The following is a 16,950-nucleotide window of genomic DNA, read 5'->3' as shown; positions in this document are numbered from 1 at the left end:
CTTTCAAGAAGAAGGAGTAAAATGGAGGCTCTTGGAACGTTTTTACAAAAATCTCAGTTTCTACAATATTTCTCTTTCTTCCTTTCTTCCTTTCTTCTTTTCTGCTTCTGAGAGATCACTTCTGGGCAAGGTAGCCCATGTGTTATTTCACAGAAGGTCAATTTTGGAAAAGATGTTCATGGGCCATTCTATAAGATGGTGCATTAGTTCCTCCTTGGAAGAGAAGACCTCAAACGTAATTGAAAATTGGGCACAGTCAACCTTTAGTGATATAGCCAAACTGTGGCTATACCTACACAAATAAGGGCTGTGCTGCGAAGTTTGAAAATTATTGCACTCTCACCAACAGATCCCCCCCCCCAATACAGAAGAGAATCAATGGTTTTTCTCCTATTACTTTCTCTTGTGGAAGCAGCATTGAAGAACAATGAACACATGGTATTTTGCAAGGGAACTAGAGGATGCTAAGACTTCCAAATAAGCAACACTTTCAAATATTATTTATTTATTATTATTTTTAGGGACTTAAGCCTGCTGAAAAGCAGCAGCAGCATTCATGACATGTTTCTGAAGCCACTTTTTCATTCAGTGGGCATCAGAGGTCACCCATGGAAAAGAAAGAAAGGCATGTGGGATAGGAATGTGCATTATATCACATGTCTGATATCCTGTCCGAAAGGACAAATGCATTCATCCAGCTAAGAAGCTAAACATGCAAAAGTTTCTAAAGCAAAAACAGGCCAGGTTTCATATTCTAGAGCTGCTGCTATATAAAATGTCCACACGGTCGAAATAAACCCCTTCATTCTATTCCCTTTCCGGTTACAGCTGCTAGAAATAATGACTGCAGAATCCTTTTCAACAAAAGGTCATTTATGTCAATGGACAGCACATAGAGGATCAGATCACCTGCGGTAATTGCAAATTAATGCTCTACTGCTAATGCATTAACTACACACTATTGATCTACAATTGAATCATACGGGCTGCTGTGAAGTGATTTTTTACTTTAATATTTTTTGTGCTTTTATGGAGTTTTCCATAATGCATTTTCTCTTTCAACTGGAGTTTTCTATAATTGTCTCCATTTTTAATTTCCTACAGTGAGATGACTTCTAAAAATGCATGTCTCTGCCTCAAAAGCTTTTTTTAAATATATATATATATAAATATATTTTTTAAAATCTACCAAAGGGAAAGATGTGACTCAGTAGAGCACATACGTGAGAGAAAAGAGATATGCGAAAAGGGATGAAAGTCTTATTTGTCAAATCAAAGATTTAGGGGAAAGAACTCTCTTTTTTAAAAAGCAAAACATATGTTGAACTGGAATGCTACACTTTGTTAAAAATAACTAAATCTAAGGATTAATTTGCCTCTCATCAAAGAAATATCAAGCATCTGGAGTGATGTATATACCAGGATCTGACTTTTTCTTAACACTGTTACCTTTGGACTTTTTTTCATATGTACGCAGCAAGGGAAATGATGGCTTTAATGTGTTTAAGCAATAACTATCCCCACAAAAACTCCATATCCCACTAATTAGAAAAATACCTAAGAATTTATAATGCTCAGAAAGAGTCAGAGGTTGGGTTTTGTCTCACACTCCACCTACATCACCAAAGCAAATTCTTTCCTTAATTAAAAATGTTCAATTCAGCTGTTGAATGTGCTTAAATTAACTGTACTGGCATTTGTTCAGATGCTGATCTCCTGGTTATGTAAAAAAAAAAAAAGAAGAAAAAGAAAAAAGGGAGGGATGAGAACCCTAAAAGAAAACCTCGGTTATATTACGGAGGGTGAAATAGGTCCCATAAAAATCCAAGCCAGGTGTCTCTGTTTTCCACAAGACACACCATAATGAATCATGCTGTTCTGTAGTATCTTAGGTATTTATTCACTTTGAACTTTAAATTTTCACTCAATAACTTCATATTTAAGGCCACATACAGAACCATTTTTTTAGGGGTGCATGCATACACACACACACACACACACCAACCAAACCTGACCTGCTGCCAACCTGACCTGACAAAGATCTGGGTCCCAAATCAAGTCAGGGCCCATAACCGATGTTTAATTAGGAATTTAAACCCTAAGTAAACATGCAGCCAGGAACAGAAGAGCAGGAGGAGGAAGAGGCATTGTGTTTACCTCCTCCCCTCCCAACTCGGTGTTTAATTAGGGTTTAAGACCCCTAATTAAACATATGGTCAGGAAGAAGAAGCAATGGAGTGGCTGGAGGCAGACAGAGAGGGATAAGGCAGCAGGGATATCAGGGTGGGGTGGAAGCGGCAGTGGAGCCAATCCAACACTCTGGCCACAACACCCACACTACACTCCTGCCTCCCCCTTTTGATAAGTGTGTGGCATTGGAAAGCCAGGTAAGCAATGCTTCTCCTCCCATGCTGCCCCCTCAGTCACTGCAAGGCAGCCCTGCCAAACAATGCTACACATGTTTACCTGAAAGCAAGTCCCAGAGAATGAAGGGGGTTTAATTTCTAGTAAGAATGCATGTCTCTGTCCACCCCTCACCCCAGAGCTACCGCCAGGGCCGTCTTAAGTATATCTGGTGCCGTGGTGCAAAGATCCCTCCGGTGCGCCCCCCCCCCCGTTTCCCAGAGTTGCCAACCTTTTTACGGCACTGCCAGCAGCTTTGTGGGGCTGGAGGAGGCAGGCAGCAGCTGGAGGGCAGCTCCTCTGGCAGGGAAGGGGCGGAGGCTCCGGGCACAGTGCTGCTTCAGCGAGGCGGGCACTGATGCTGGGAGGCACTGTGCCCAGCCTCCACCTCTTCCTTGGTGCCCGTGCCGTGGTGGCCACAGCAGGCATAGGATCCAGAAACAGCATTGCTTTGGCATAGCATAGTGGAGGCGGGCGAGAGCAGCGAGCTTATGCCGGGAGGCGCCATGTCCAACCTCCGCTTCTTCCCTGGCGCCCTCCAGAACTTGGCGCCCTGGTGCCCTGCAGCCCTTGCCTCTATTTCAGGGGTCGGCAAACTTTTTCAGCAAGCGGCTAGTCCACTGTCCCTCAGACCTTGTGGGGGGCCAGACTATAGTTTGGGGGAAAAAATGAACGAATTCCTATGCCCCACAAATAACCCAGAGATGCATTTTAAATAAAAGCACACATTCTACTCATGTAAAAACATGCTGATTCTCGGACTGTCTGTGGGCCGGATTTAGAAGGCGATTGGGCCAGATCTGGCCCACGGGCCTTAGGTTGCCTACCCATGCTCTATGTTCAAGATACCCCTGGCTACCGCCCTCAATCTCAATCTGATTCGCCCAAAGACTGGAACCACCCAAATTTGTTTCAGAATTCAGACCTCGGCTGAATCTGGTGCTTAGCTCTAGTGTTTTTGCTTTGAAGAGAAGAAAGCTGGCTTTTAGTACAGCAGGTGGAACCAGTTCAATGGATGGGTAAAACAGGAACGTATTTGGTAACATCTTGCTTGCAGAAGCTTAAATTTGTTTGTAGAGAAGAAAGCACGGGCACTGTGTTGAGGAAACAAACAATGGGAGGATCTGTGCTCTTCAAAAGGTTTGGATAGGGGGAATGGTTTGATAAAGATCGATAAAGCTGAAGTCCAGCTAAACTTGTACTTTTTAAATTGTTGCAATCCACCTGGGATGTTATGGTGAAGGGTGAGTAAGAAATCAAATAAATACACAATAAATATATAAGCGCTTGCTTTAACCTACTGGCACCATGGGATAACTAAGCACCAGTTTAACTCTCTGCCCCTGAAAACAATTTGGCATGAAAACGCTTAATATGAGCAGGGCTAACACATGCTTGCATCCACATCTTGTCACTCTCCTGTGGGATTGTCACTGCAACAAACTGAAGCAGTAGAAGAGAACCCACGGTTCATTTCAGTGGGGCAAGATTGAAGACATTTCCTATGTGCTGGTTCCTTTGCCTTTATCATTGCATATGCCTAGATTCTGCAGAAACCTCTCCTGCCAAGTTGTTTTGGTACAGCCTCTCCTCCTTGCAGAAGGGAGGAGTTGTGAGCAGGAGCCATTTCCCGCATTGGCAGGGGGCGTTTCGGCCCCTGCCCAGCCATTCCAGCTGCCGCGCCATGCCCCCGGGTAGCCAACCAACCAGGTGGAGGCTTGGCGAGTCCTTGAATTACAATTGCTTTCCCCCACCCTCAACAGAAAGGTGTTGGAGTTCAAGCGCAACCGGGAATAACACCATGTGATAAATCTGGGCCTTGTCCACCAGTTCCCAGCTCTCTGGAAACTGGTGGTTGTGGTTAACCAACGGCAACAAGGACGCCCTTCTGTGAGGAGTAGGACTCTTTCCAATATTGGGAGAGACTCTGTTGCAGTGGCAGCCTCTGCTGGATGGGAGAGTCAATTTTCACTGATCGCCCCATTCCCCTGTGCCCCCCACCCAGTTAACTGCCCTGAAACCTTTGGGTATAGGATGGTATAATAATAATAATAATAATAATAATAATAATAATAATAATAATAATGACATGGGGTGGGTTCATTGCTGCTGGTTACCAAGAGGGAGAGGTGCAAGGCAGCAGGGAGATCAGCATGGTGTGGGCACAGTGGTAGAGCCCATTCAACCCTCCTGCCACTGGGTCTGTACCAGGTGCCTTCTCCCTCCTGCTCTTGGTAACTGGCAGGATCACACGGTCAGTGATCACACTACTATCTGCTACTGTCCCCCACACTAATTCAGAGGGTCCCTCAACCCTCCAGAAGAACATTCCACGGGGCACAGGCAGCTACAGTGAGAAGGAAGCATTGGTGACAATAATTTCCTCTATCCACTCATGGTTATTCTGGATCCAACCCATCGCATGCACTTCTTTGTGTTTCCATAGTTAATATTTTAAAATGTATCATTAGAGACAAGGTTGGATTTTGTTTTTTTAAAAAAGAGTAACATTGAACCTATTCACTTTTGCCTAACTATACATTAGTAAACTAATCAAGTCATCAATTTTTTAATGTCGAATCAAAGTCCTTAAGCAAGTTGAGTACAAATGAAAGGAGCATTGCAATATATTTCAGCTAATATAACATTTTAATGGAAATCTTCAGAGGCTTGGTGACAAATTGTAGGAAGTTATATACTCCTTTGGTTGAGGTTCAGTTCTAATTAGCAGTCATAAATGAAATCAATGGAATATTCCCCTGCTGATCATACTTTTCTGCAGACATAAATGCTGCTTTAGATTCAGGAAGGCAAAACGAGAAAAAGAAAGGCTCAAAACTGAAGCCTCGGAAATTAGCTATTTTTATTTAGACAGTCCCGTGGCATATAACTACAAGACTCTCTAAATAAAGCAAATGTAAGTTTCTCTACAGCTATAAAATAATATTAATAGCAGCAAAATTAAAGAGTTTGAGACATGGAAAAGGGACACCTAGGTTCTAATCTTCTTCTCTGAGCCTGGTCTTGGCTGGGGAGGGCGGGGTATAAATACAAAATTATTATTATTATTATTATTATTATTATTATTATTATTATTATTATTATTATTATTATTATTATTATCAGACTCTATTCAGTTATTATCACTCAGCCTAATCCAGCACTTGAATTATGGAAGGAAGACAGAGGTCCCCTAATTATATCCTTAAATCACTCCCTGGTTTCACCCAATTTTAGGCAAATTGGCTCTTCCTGGAAGGGGACCATCACAAAATGTATGGAACTGAGTCTCCTACACATCTGAGCTCTGATCATATGTACCCAGTGGCGTAGTGTGGGGATGCAGGGGGGGCCGGCCACACCGGGCGCAACATCTGGGGGTTAGGGTTAGGGGGCGCAAATCCACGGGTTAGGGGGCGCAAATTACTTGCCTTGCCCTGGGTGCTGACAACCCACGCTATGCCACTGTATGTATCTCACAGGGTAGTTAGGAGATAACTGTGCAATAAAATGCACACCATCCATGACTTTCTTAGAGGAACAGTGTGAGACAAATCTGATAAATCAATCAATATGTGTGCACAATAAATTAATTACCAACACAGCCAAAGTTGAAATGCAATGGCTCTCAATTTACCTGCCCATCCTATATGTAACTTGAAATTTGCCATGACTGTAGGTAGCAAGAAGAATTTTAAGCCCACCAAAACTTAGAACATACCGAGTAGTGGGGTTGAAATACTTTTCTAAAATGGCAGCTTGGCAAATATTCAGGATGTGGTCCCGAACACTGGAAGAAACATCTGTCCCAGCAGCCTGACCGAGCAATAGTTTATACTACCCAAAGTTCAAAACTGAACTCAGTGGAGGTTTCTTTATTAGGGCAAAGAATAAAATGACTTTACAACACAATATTATTTTCAACAGCAAACCTTCAGGTGCTCATTCATTGCACAGACATACCCTTGCCATTCCTGGTATGAGTAACATCCTAAAGTAACAATTTGATCAAACGGTGTTGCCGTGGGAGGTACATGGAAATCCAACTAGAGAAGAGTTGGTTATTGTGGCCCCTGCAGATCTTGCTGGACTATAACTCCCAACATTCCATTGGCTCTGCTGGCATTCACACATTAATTTTCATAACAATTCCCAGAAAAAAGGAGATAAGGGTAAAAAGATATATTTGGACTTACCATGGGCACGTCCCTCCTCCCACTTTAAGGCCAAATCTCAGTTGTTGTTTTATTGTAAAACATATTACTGTTTTTGTTTTTTTTTAAGCTATCAGAATAAAAGTAGTACCTGCAAAACAGAAGCACCGCTCTGAAGAAATTGCAAGCCACTCTCAGCTGAGTCAATGCCTCCTGTTGCCAGGACTGGAAACCCCGGAAGAGCACGAGCTATTGCAGAAACTGCTCGGAGGGCAATGGGTCTTATGGCATTTCCTGTACAGAGAGAGAGAGTGTGTGCATTAGTGAGGCAGCAGGCAAGGAGGGTCACAGACTCTCAACTCCCCTCTTTCCTCTTCTCTCAAACCGGTCGCAGGCTTCATTTCCTATCCTGCTGCTTTTCCATGCTTGGAACCACCTCTTCATCTGTTATTTGTCCGGCCATGAGAAGACCCCCTGGAAAAGACCCTGATGTTGGGAAAGATGGAGGGCACAAGGAGAAGGGGACGACAGAGGACGAGATGGTTGGACAGTGTTCTCGAAGCTACCAGCATGAGTTTGACCAAACTGTGGGAGGCAGTGGAAGACAGGAGTGCCTGGCGTGCTCTGGTCCATGGGGTCACGAAGAGTCAGACACGACTAAACGACTAAACAACAACAACAACAGAATACACAATGACCACTTGGCAGAGGATCTTTCAGCCAACAAGTTTGTGAGCTGCCAGCTTTGCCATGCATTGTGAGTAAGCAACGCCCCACTAAGGTGTCTGAAGTATTTAGGGAATATTGCACTACCATTTTTCATTTTCACTATTATTATTTTTTTAAAAAACAGGGATCTGTTTGCTGATATGGTTTTTCAATGGAACACAGAAAAATCTGTTGCGTTGTCAATTTTCGAAAGCTGTTTCTTCTGTGCTTATTGCCTCCAGCGAAATGTCACCTCCTTCTATCAGCCCACCATTTTTACGGTCGACATTGTGGTCTTTACAAACAGGATGTCTGACAAGCCTCTCCCATCAATGCTAGTTGCTACTGAATCAGCATCCAAATACTCAGACAAGCTGTCTGTATTGACATCTGCTCCTGATTCAGCATACGAATTATCCTCTAGGGTTGTGCCACCTTCAGCTGCTTCAGCACAGATTCCTCTTCATTATTCACCTACGCTGGCATTTCCTCCATTCTCAACGATGAACCTGCACCCCCCATCAACAACAGCTCCAGAACCAATATTCAAGCTAGCCCCTCAGGAACCCCATTAACAACACATGTCTTCAAGGGATAGAGAACCATCAGCGACAAAGAATTGCTGATTCCACCCCCCATCCCCCTTTGCATAGGTATGAAGGTGCAGTGAAATTATCCTTCAGACAGGCAGAATAGTGATTGAAGGCAACGAGGGGGGAAAATATGAAGTTTAATTAGGCCCCTGACTCCAAACTGCAAAGGTGGTGAAAGGTGTGCGAATGCGTATGTTTGAGCAGAGGTGGGGATTTCTGTAAGAAGACCTAAAAGAGCGTAAGTAAAGATCATAGCAAAACAGAAGATCACAGAGGGAAAAGCGAGAGGGCAAAGAACTCCCATTGGTCATTAATGGATGGCTTGATATTTGCAGTTAGCTTAGCAAAATCAATCTTAAGGAGACTGGGAGGAACACAAAGAGTCTTCCTAAAGTCATACCGGTGGCATGCGCTCTCTCAACACTGCAAAACCTAGTCTTTCGTGTATTGACTATGAATGGCATGTTATGTGCTATTGGGTGTGGGGAGGTTGCTGCTGTTTAATAATTTGTGTTTTAAAATTGGTTCATGGTTGTTTTTTCATATTTGCTTTTATATGGTGCTTTTGGCATATGCTTAAAACTCAAGCACTCCTGGGCCATTAATGGTGAATATTGGACCAGCACAGATCACCATCTACAGTGGATATTGTTAACAGATAATATTGTTAATCATGTTTAGCGTATACTCACTGAAATTCAACGGACTTAAGTGACCCACTTGCCCCCTTGATTTCTTTGGATCAACTCTGCAATGCTAACCCTCATGCCACAGGGCTTGGCAAGGACAACACTGCACCCAGAGTGGAAGGGCGGGGTGATTTGGTCTGATCCCTGTGCCAGGGATTGGGCCCATATCAGGCCTGATGTTGTCTCCTAACAGCAGTAATATCCCAGGCCAGCATATACACACCCCTTCCTGCTCTCAGAACACACATTTTGGGGGTTTTCTGCTGGAGGGGGTATCATCAGCAGGCCTCTCACACACACACCCAGTGGCTGGTGGCTTGCCTCTGCTCAGCCCAACCCTCCCAAAATTTGGTGTAAGGGTGTGGTTTAATTGCTCTGTCTGTCTGGATACAATTCACTGTTTGTTGTGGCATGTCTGGGTGATGCCTTTCACTGGTAGAATGATAACTACCCTGACATATAACTCTTACACACACACACACACACACACACACACGTGGCTTGTCTTTTTCCTTCACCGTTAGTTCAAAAGCCCACCTGGATCTTTTGTCCTATCAACAGAAACAAAAGATACACCACAAAGTTGGGGGCAGACCCTTCCTGCAATATCTATCGTACCGTGTTCCTGGCATAAAAATGAAATTGGATCATAATTCTCAGTAGCGCACTGCATACAGCAAAGCAAAATTTAGCTTTAATTTATTTATGTTACAGTAATTACAGCATGGATCTTCCTTGCAAAATTAAATTTAAGATTCACTCAGCACTGTATTAAACATGAACTAAGAATAAACTAAGAAGCTAACATAATATTAAACATACAATTTATTTTTAGCGAACTGAGGGTAATTTTGGATACTGTGCTGTTATTAAAGGGAAAAAAACAAGTGACATGTATTAGTACATGTTGTGTTTTACATATATACAGGGCTTTTTTTTCAGCTGGACCTCGCTGGAACTCAGTTCCGGCATCTCTCAGGTGGGCACCACTGCCATTCCAAGAGAACGAGGGAGGTGTTCATGGTGAGGTCCAGCATCTCTTTTTCCAAAAAAATAGCACTGCATTTATAGCCATGGAGAAAGTGCCTTATGCTAGCCAGACTATGATTCTAGCTCAGTACTGGGCTCATCCCTTGCCCTGTTGCTTTTCCCTGGAAAAACTCAATCTTTACTGCTGAATCAGAGCAAATATCAATTGGGTATTTTCCGGATTGACGTTTGCTCTGATTTGTCGCTAAACAGTGGGACAAGGGCAAAACTACTTGGACCCATGTTTTCTAGGCTCTCTAGGCACGAGACAAGCAGAATTGTGGATGATCCTATTGTCTACCATGACTATCAGAGGCTCGCCAAGATTTGACAGAGGGGTTTGCCTTGTTCTCCCTGAAGATTGAACATGGGGTCTTCTGTATGCAGAGCTGATGTTCTATCACTGAGCTCTTTATACATTATACCAGTATTTCCACATCTACATTAGCTCCCAATGGTCTTTTAGGCACAATTCAAGGTGTTTATTAAGACAGGGCAATATATCAATATATTGTCCCAAACCGGTTTGAAGTCCATATCGTGATATCAGTTTCATAGTTTTTGACCTGGCAGTAAATTGCAAATCATGATTGTATGCTTGTGTGCAATGCAAAAATCACAGTGTGGGAAACACCATGAAGCCAGGCAATCCCCCTACATAGCTCCACCATTCTTTCAGACTGTGATATATCAATATATCACGATGTTTAGCTGGTGATATATCGCAATATTGAAAAGCGGATAGCGCCCACACCTAGTGCTGATTACATTTAAACCTAGGTCTATACTGCTTAGTTCCTGCGTACATTAGAAGGATCTGCTGCTAGTTTAGCTGAGTTCTACACTGATATGGGGGTAGAGCAGTGATGAGCAAAAGCCCTAGGTTCCCCCCCCCCCCAGCAAAATTAACCTGCTGATAAGTCCCATTGCTGCAGATGTTGCCCATTAACATGGCCCACGGAAATGCCAATGAGGAAGGGCTCAGCCACACTTCTGTTTTCCCTACCGTGTCCCCCCTAGAAAACCTGTGGTTTAGTGCTGAATCGGAACAAACAACAATGAGGTTTTCTACAGATTGCCATTTGTTCCAATTTAGTGCTGGAGAGTGGGTTTTCTGGGGCAAGTCATGGGCAAAGGCAAAAACCACTCAGCTTGTGACAAGTGGAAGTGTAGTTAAGCCCAAACTCTTGCCTTACAATAACCTCTTTAGACAGTTTCAGCTGCAATGTGCTTTAATTCAAAGGTGTCAGCTTTATGACACCACCTGTGTCCAGGTTCCAATAGAGAGGTATGTAGGGCTGCCAAAACACACGCAAAAAACACAGTTCTTCACAGTTATAATGCCCTCCTCACATTTTCCCAACCTAATTTACTCTGCTTTCAGAAGTTAACATTTTGGAGGCAGGAGTGTAAGTGGCCTTTTAATAGTACTATAATCTAATTATTTTACTTTAATGTGTGGGTTAAGTCAGTACCTAGATGGGATGTGTTCCATAGGAGCCAGCTCCTAAGTGATGAGATCCCTTCAGCCCCTGCAATAAAATATTTGAGGAGGCCGCACGCCCAAAGTTGATAGATTATGCAGGGCAGGGCTAACCTGCCCCTTCCCCAATATTTTATTCAAGTTGTTGTTATTGTTTAGTCATTTAGTTGTTTAGTCGTGTCCGACTCTTCGTTGAACCCATGGACCAGAGCACTCCTGTCTTCCACTGCCTCCCGCAGATTGGTCAAACTCATGCTGGTAGCTTCGAGAACATTGTCCAACCATCTCATCCTCTGTCGTCCCCTTCTCCTTGTGCCCTCCATCTTTCCCAACATCAGGGGCTTTTCCAGAGAGTCTTCTCTTCTCATGAGGTGGCCAAAGTATTGGAGCCTCAGCTTCACGATCTGTCCTTCCAGTGAGAACTCAGGGCTGATTTCCTTAAGAATGGATAGGTTTGATCTTCTTGCAGTCCATGGGGCTCTCAAGAGTCTCCTCCAGCACCGTAATTCAAAAGCATCAATTCTTCAGCGATCAGCCTTCTTTATGGTCCGGCTCTCACTTCCATACATCACTACTGGGAAACATCACTACTTTATTCAAGTAGGCATCCCTGATGTGTTCTAACTCAAAATAAACAAGCTCCTACCTAGAGAGAAGGCACCCACTATTAAGATGTGATTTTGGTGGAAACACCTTTGAACTAAGCTTGCTTAGGATTGCGCCCAACTAGCAATGCTGTTGGGCATGCAGCACACTGTTGGTTTCCTACTATTACAGTTAATAAAATTGCTGAAAATGACAACAAGTGGTTTTTGTTAAGCAAACAACCACCTAAGAGTAAATATCAGCACTCAAAATGGCAGAATGGGAATTAATCTGGAAACATTTGCGATTCACTTATTGTAAACACGTTAGCGTAAATACTCATTAAACTAGACATTTCAAGGATTAGGGCAAACAAGCAAATAAAGCAAAGGGAGAAGTCTAACCTTCCCTGGCAGACAAACTCCATAAACTTGCATTTTGCAACGTGACATTTGGGAAGTACTTGACGCAGACAGATGCAAATATAATAAACAAGACATCTGCATCCACCTCCTTATTTGGGATAACAAATTCAATATTGTTTTTGCTCCCTTCCACCTGTAGGTGGCCTTCAAAAGCTGCACTTATCACATAACTCATTAGCAGGGTTTTCAATACTGTCATATCCAGATAATTAGCAATTTATTTAAATAACCAATTTCTGTGGAAATAATTGCCATGGAATGCCCTGAACCTTCTTTTTATAAACTATAATAAAAGTGTTAAGATAATCCCTGACATTTGCAAATGCCATTAGTTCACCTTTCCTTTTGATAGTGCTATGGCTTTATGTTTAAACAATTACCCGATAACGCAGCAGCTTAATGAAACAGCGCAGCAAGCACATCTTTCAAAATGGCCAATGAATGCATTTAAATGCAGAAGAAACCAGTATACATACAAGTTTATAGAATATATATACATATGAGAAACTACAGTTACATTGTAGAAAGAAATTCAGTGTTGTAGCATCACACTTAATCTCTTATTTAAGAAAAAAAATCAGAATACTGCATTAACTATAAAACTATGAAAATCTCTAATGTCTTTGGAATCTTCATGGGAATTACTTAAACTACCTCACAGTCCTGATCTACACTACAACCTCATATTGGTTTTATATCAATTCAGCTGCCATGGCTATTCCTCCACTTGCCCTGAAAATTGTAACCTGATAGGATGTGGAGATAAGTTCGTCCCCTCAAAGAACTACAACTTCTCAGTCCCCTGGGAAATCACTATTAAACCACTTTATGTGGCACCTGTAGTCTGGGGTAACCCCTCAGAGTCAATAGGAGCAACCTGATTTTCTTTTCTTTTTCAGAAGTGTTTGTTGATGGTAAATCTGACCATCATTTTTCTTGAGTTGCATCAAGAAACTACACAAAGAAGTGTGGTTCTTCTGCCATTTGTAGGGCAGTAATCAGATTTATTCTTTAGGGTGATAGATACAGCCTACAGTCATTTATAACCTGAAGGAGCATCTCCAACCACATCATTCAACCCAGACATTGAGATCTAGCTCTGAGGGTTTTCTGGTGGTACCCTCGCTACGAGAAGTTACAAGGAACCAGGCAGAGGGCCTTCTTGGTAGTGGCGCCCACCCTGTGGAATGCCCTCCCATCGGATGTCAAGGAGATAAATAACTATACAACTTTGTATCTGAAGACAGCCTTGTATAAGGACGTTTATAATGTGTGATTTTTTTAAATGTTTTTATATGTGTTGGTAGCTGCCCAGAGTGGCTGGGGTAACCCAGTCAGATAGGTGGGCTACAAATAATAAAATTATTATTAATATTATGTCCTTGTTCAAGACTTCCACTGACAGGGTGTGTTAGTTAAATCCCAGCCATGATATGCACGTTTTCACCACCCAAAGTGTTCATTTGTATTAGGCAGATCAGTATCTGCAGAGTGGCTGGGGCAACCCAGCCAGATGAGTGGGGCACTAATAATAATAATAATAATAATAATAATAGGTTATATTTTTCTAGAAAAAGAGGTGCTGGAACTCACCATGATATCCTCCCTCTTTCTCTTAGAATGGCAATAGAACCACCTGAGAGATGCTGGAACTGAGTTCCAGTGATTGATCCCTAATAATAATAATAATACCACAGAATAAAATTGCTACATCAGTATGAAGAACTGGTTATCAGTACTTTCAGCTTACACTGTGAGGTGACCTGCCAAATACCCATAAGCACTCAGAGCTTTGGGGTGGTGTGCAAGGGCTTCTATCTGCACAATTGTCCCAGAGTGGTGTAGTGGTTAAGAGCGGTGGACTCGTAATCCGGTGAACTGGGTTCACTTCCCCGCTCCTCCACATGCAGCTGCTGGGTGACCTTGGGCTACTCACACTTCTCTGAAGTCTCTCAGCCTCACTCACCTCACAGAGTGTTTGTTGTGGGGGAGGAAGGGAAAGGAGATTGTTAGCCACTTTGAGACTCATTAAGGGGAGTGAAAGGTGGGATATCAAGTCCGAACTCTTTTCCCCATCTTCCCCCTGTAAATAGCTCTGGGGAAGGTTGGGACAACCCCCTGTGGGGAGAGGGAATCATTCCGTCTAGCCGCTGAAATGCTGCAAATACTCCATTATCGGCTAGTTTGTTACTGCAGCAAGCTGGTGGGCTTCCCCACTGCAACTGGAAGCTACCAATTTCCCACTCACGCCACCCTCTACTCTGTCCATTGAAGCAACTTTTGGTCATTCAAATTGTGAGGTGGAGATGGGGCAGATATTGCTTCCCTCCCACTTCCACTGATAGAAGTCTCCACTGGATTAATTCTCCTTCTGTCAGCACGAGGGTCACAACTGGAAACAACCCAGGATTTGGGTATAAGATTAGCATTGTACATACATTTATTTTTTAAAAAAAGATTTTTAGCACAGGGCTTCTCTTAATTTTCTTTGAAAAAACTAAGGCTTAGTAAACCGAGTGATCTTGAAACTTCTGGAAGACATAAATTCAAACACATTAGCACATGGCATGCTCAGTGTTTTACCTCAGGATACACGAGCAGAAATGCTCCTTTGTATTCAGGAGCAGTGCGCTGAGGGCTCGGCACATAACTTGTCTCATTGACTTGTGAAAGCCAGACGACTGTGGTGCTTAACATTCCTCATGGGGATGTTGGGAGAGTAATATGAAATGAGTGTATTTTAATTAAGGCTGCCAACTGATGAGAAAGGATTTTAACTGATTGCCGTTTTAACTAATTCATTGATTAAACGGAGATAAAATATGCATATAATCAGAGCCTCGATATAGGTGCCTTGTAGAAATATTAAAAGGGTATATGAGGTAGCTAACAATATAATAAACAAACACTACCACTCATTGTTAGGACAGACCTTCCCCGTTTTTCCCTGTTGCTGCCTGAACTTTTCCATCACTGATTCAAATCGAGCCTCACCAATAATCAACTAAAGCTTGAGTAGATTATATCTACCAGCCCTAATATTAAAGTGATCTGGGATGCAGTGTGTGTGGGGGGGTCTAAATAAATAAACAAACTATAGCAAACCGCCTTCTGGAAGGTCCCTCATTGCAAGAAGTTATAGGGAACCAGGCAGAGACCCTTCTTGGTAGTGACGCCCACCCTGTGGAACCCCGTCCCATCAGATGCCAACAAAATAAACATCTATCTGACTTTTAGAAGATGATTTTTAGAAGCCCTGTATAGGTACATTTTGTATGTTTAAGGGTTTTTTTGTGTGTGTTTTAATATTTTGCTGGAAGCTGCCCAGGGTAGGCTTTATCCAATGAAGTTTGTGCAAGTGGTTCCAACGCGCACAACAGAACTTCCCCTTCCTCTCCTCCCTCCTTACACCCCTCAAATATGTTGCCTCAGGGAGAGGAGGGGGAGGAGGGAGAGGAGAAGTTCTGCTGCACAAGCTGAAATCCTTGAACAAATAAGACAACTTAGTTATATACAAAATAAAAAAATTCCTTCCAGTAGCACCTTAAAGACCAACTAAGTTAGTTCGTGGTATGAGCTTTCGTGTGCATGCACACTTCTTCAGATACACTGAAACAGAAGTTGCCAGATCCTTCTATATAGTGTATCTGAAGAAGTGTGCATGCACACGAAAGCTCATACCAAGAACTAACTTAGTTGGTCTTTAAGGTGCTACTGGAAGGATTTTTTTTATTTTGACTATGGCAGACCAACACGGCTACCTATCTGTAACTTAGTTATATACAGTTGCCCTTTGATTTACTGGCTGCACCAGGTGGACCACTCTGGGAGAAGACATTCCATAGCCAAACTGCCATCACTATAAAGATCCTTTCAGTCATACCCACTCACTGTACCTCACATGTGGGCAGCCTCAAAGAAGGACCTCAAATGAAGATCTCAGGGTCCAGGTAGAACGTGTGGGAACTGATGATCCTTCAAATACTGTGTGGGAACTGATGATCCTTCAAATACTGTGTGAAGACTCTGCAGCCTTAAGAGTACTATTTGGCCAAGAACACCGAAAAAGATCAGTATGGAGAGATTCCTTGCATGCCACCCCTTCCATTTCTACCTCTGTGAGTACAGTGGTACCTCAGGTTACATACACTTCAGGTTACAGACTCCACTAACCCAGAAATAGTGCTTCAGGTTAAGAACTTTGCTTCAGGATAAGAACAGAAATCGTGCTCCGGTGGCACAGCGGCAGCAGGAGGCCCCATTAGCTAAAGTGGTGCTTCAAATTAAGAACAGTTTCAGGTTAAGAACAGACCTCCAGAACAAATTAAGTACTTAACCCAAGGTACCACTGTATCTCACAAAAGGCTGCCCGTTCCCCATAAGTAAATAAATAAAACTAGAGCTGGTACAGTTTGAACCAATGAAACTGAGTGGCAGGGGATTCAAGACAGACAAAAAGGAACAACTTCTTCATGGAAGATGTACTTGCATGTGGAAAATTCACCGCTACAAAATGCGATGATGACTGCCGGCTTGGGTGACTTGAAAAGGCAATTAGGCAATGGAGGAGCAGAACTATCATTGGCTATTTCTTATGATGTCTGTATAGAAGCTCCAGATTCAGAGAGGTTATTTCTGGGGAGAAACAGCCAGTGATTTCTGGAGTCATCTGCTTGGCTCTTGGGCTTGGGTCTGATCTCACAGGACTCTTATTTTATTATTCATTCCCAAAATCCTTATGCCGCTGTTCACTTAAAGCAGTGGTGTAGCATGGGTTGTCAGCACCCGGGGCAAGGCAAGTAATTTGCGCCCCCTAACCTGTGGATTTGCGCCCCCTAACCCCAACCCCCAGATGTTGCGCCCGGTGCGGCCGGCCCCCCC

The 16,950-nt window shown here is 43.0% G+C and overlaps 1 protein-coding gene across 3 annotated transcripts in view; it reads right to left on the bottom strand.

The window, feature by feature from the left end:
- The window catches only part of DPYD (dihydropyrimidine dehydrogenase), a 490,336-nt gene that overhangs the window by 63,872 nt on the left and 409,514 nt on the right, over positions 1–16,950 (bottom strand). For all 3 annotated transcript variants that reach the window (XM_083510988.1, XM_083510986.1, XM_083510987.1), the window contains one exon: positions 6,709–6,851. In XM_083510988.1, the coding sequence (XP_083367114.1) occupies positions 6,709–6,851 (143 nt within the window). The remainder of the gene's footprint in view (positions 1–6,708; positions 6,852–16,950) is intronic.

This window comes from Podarcis liolepis (assembly GCF_965112155.1).
Source record: "Podarcis liolepis genome assembly, chromosome: 6".
Classification (NCBI taxonomy): Eukaryota; Metazoa; Chordata; class Lepidosauria; order Squamata; family Lacertidae; genus Podarcis; species Podarcis liolepis.
Note: the sequence above shows the minus strand (reverse complement) of the source record. Positions and strands in the feature narration are given on the sequence as shown.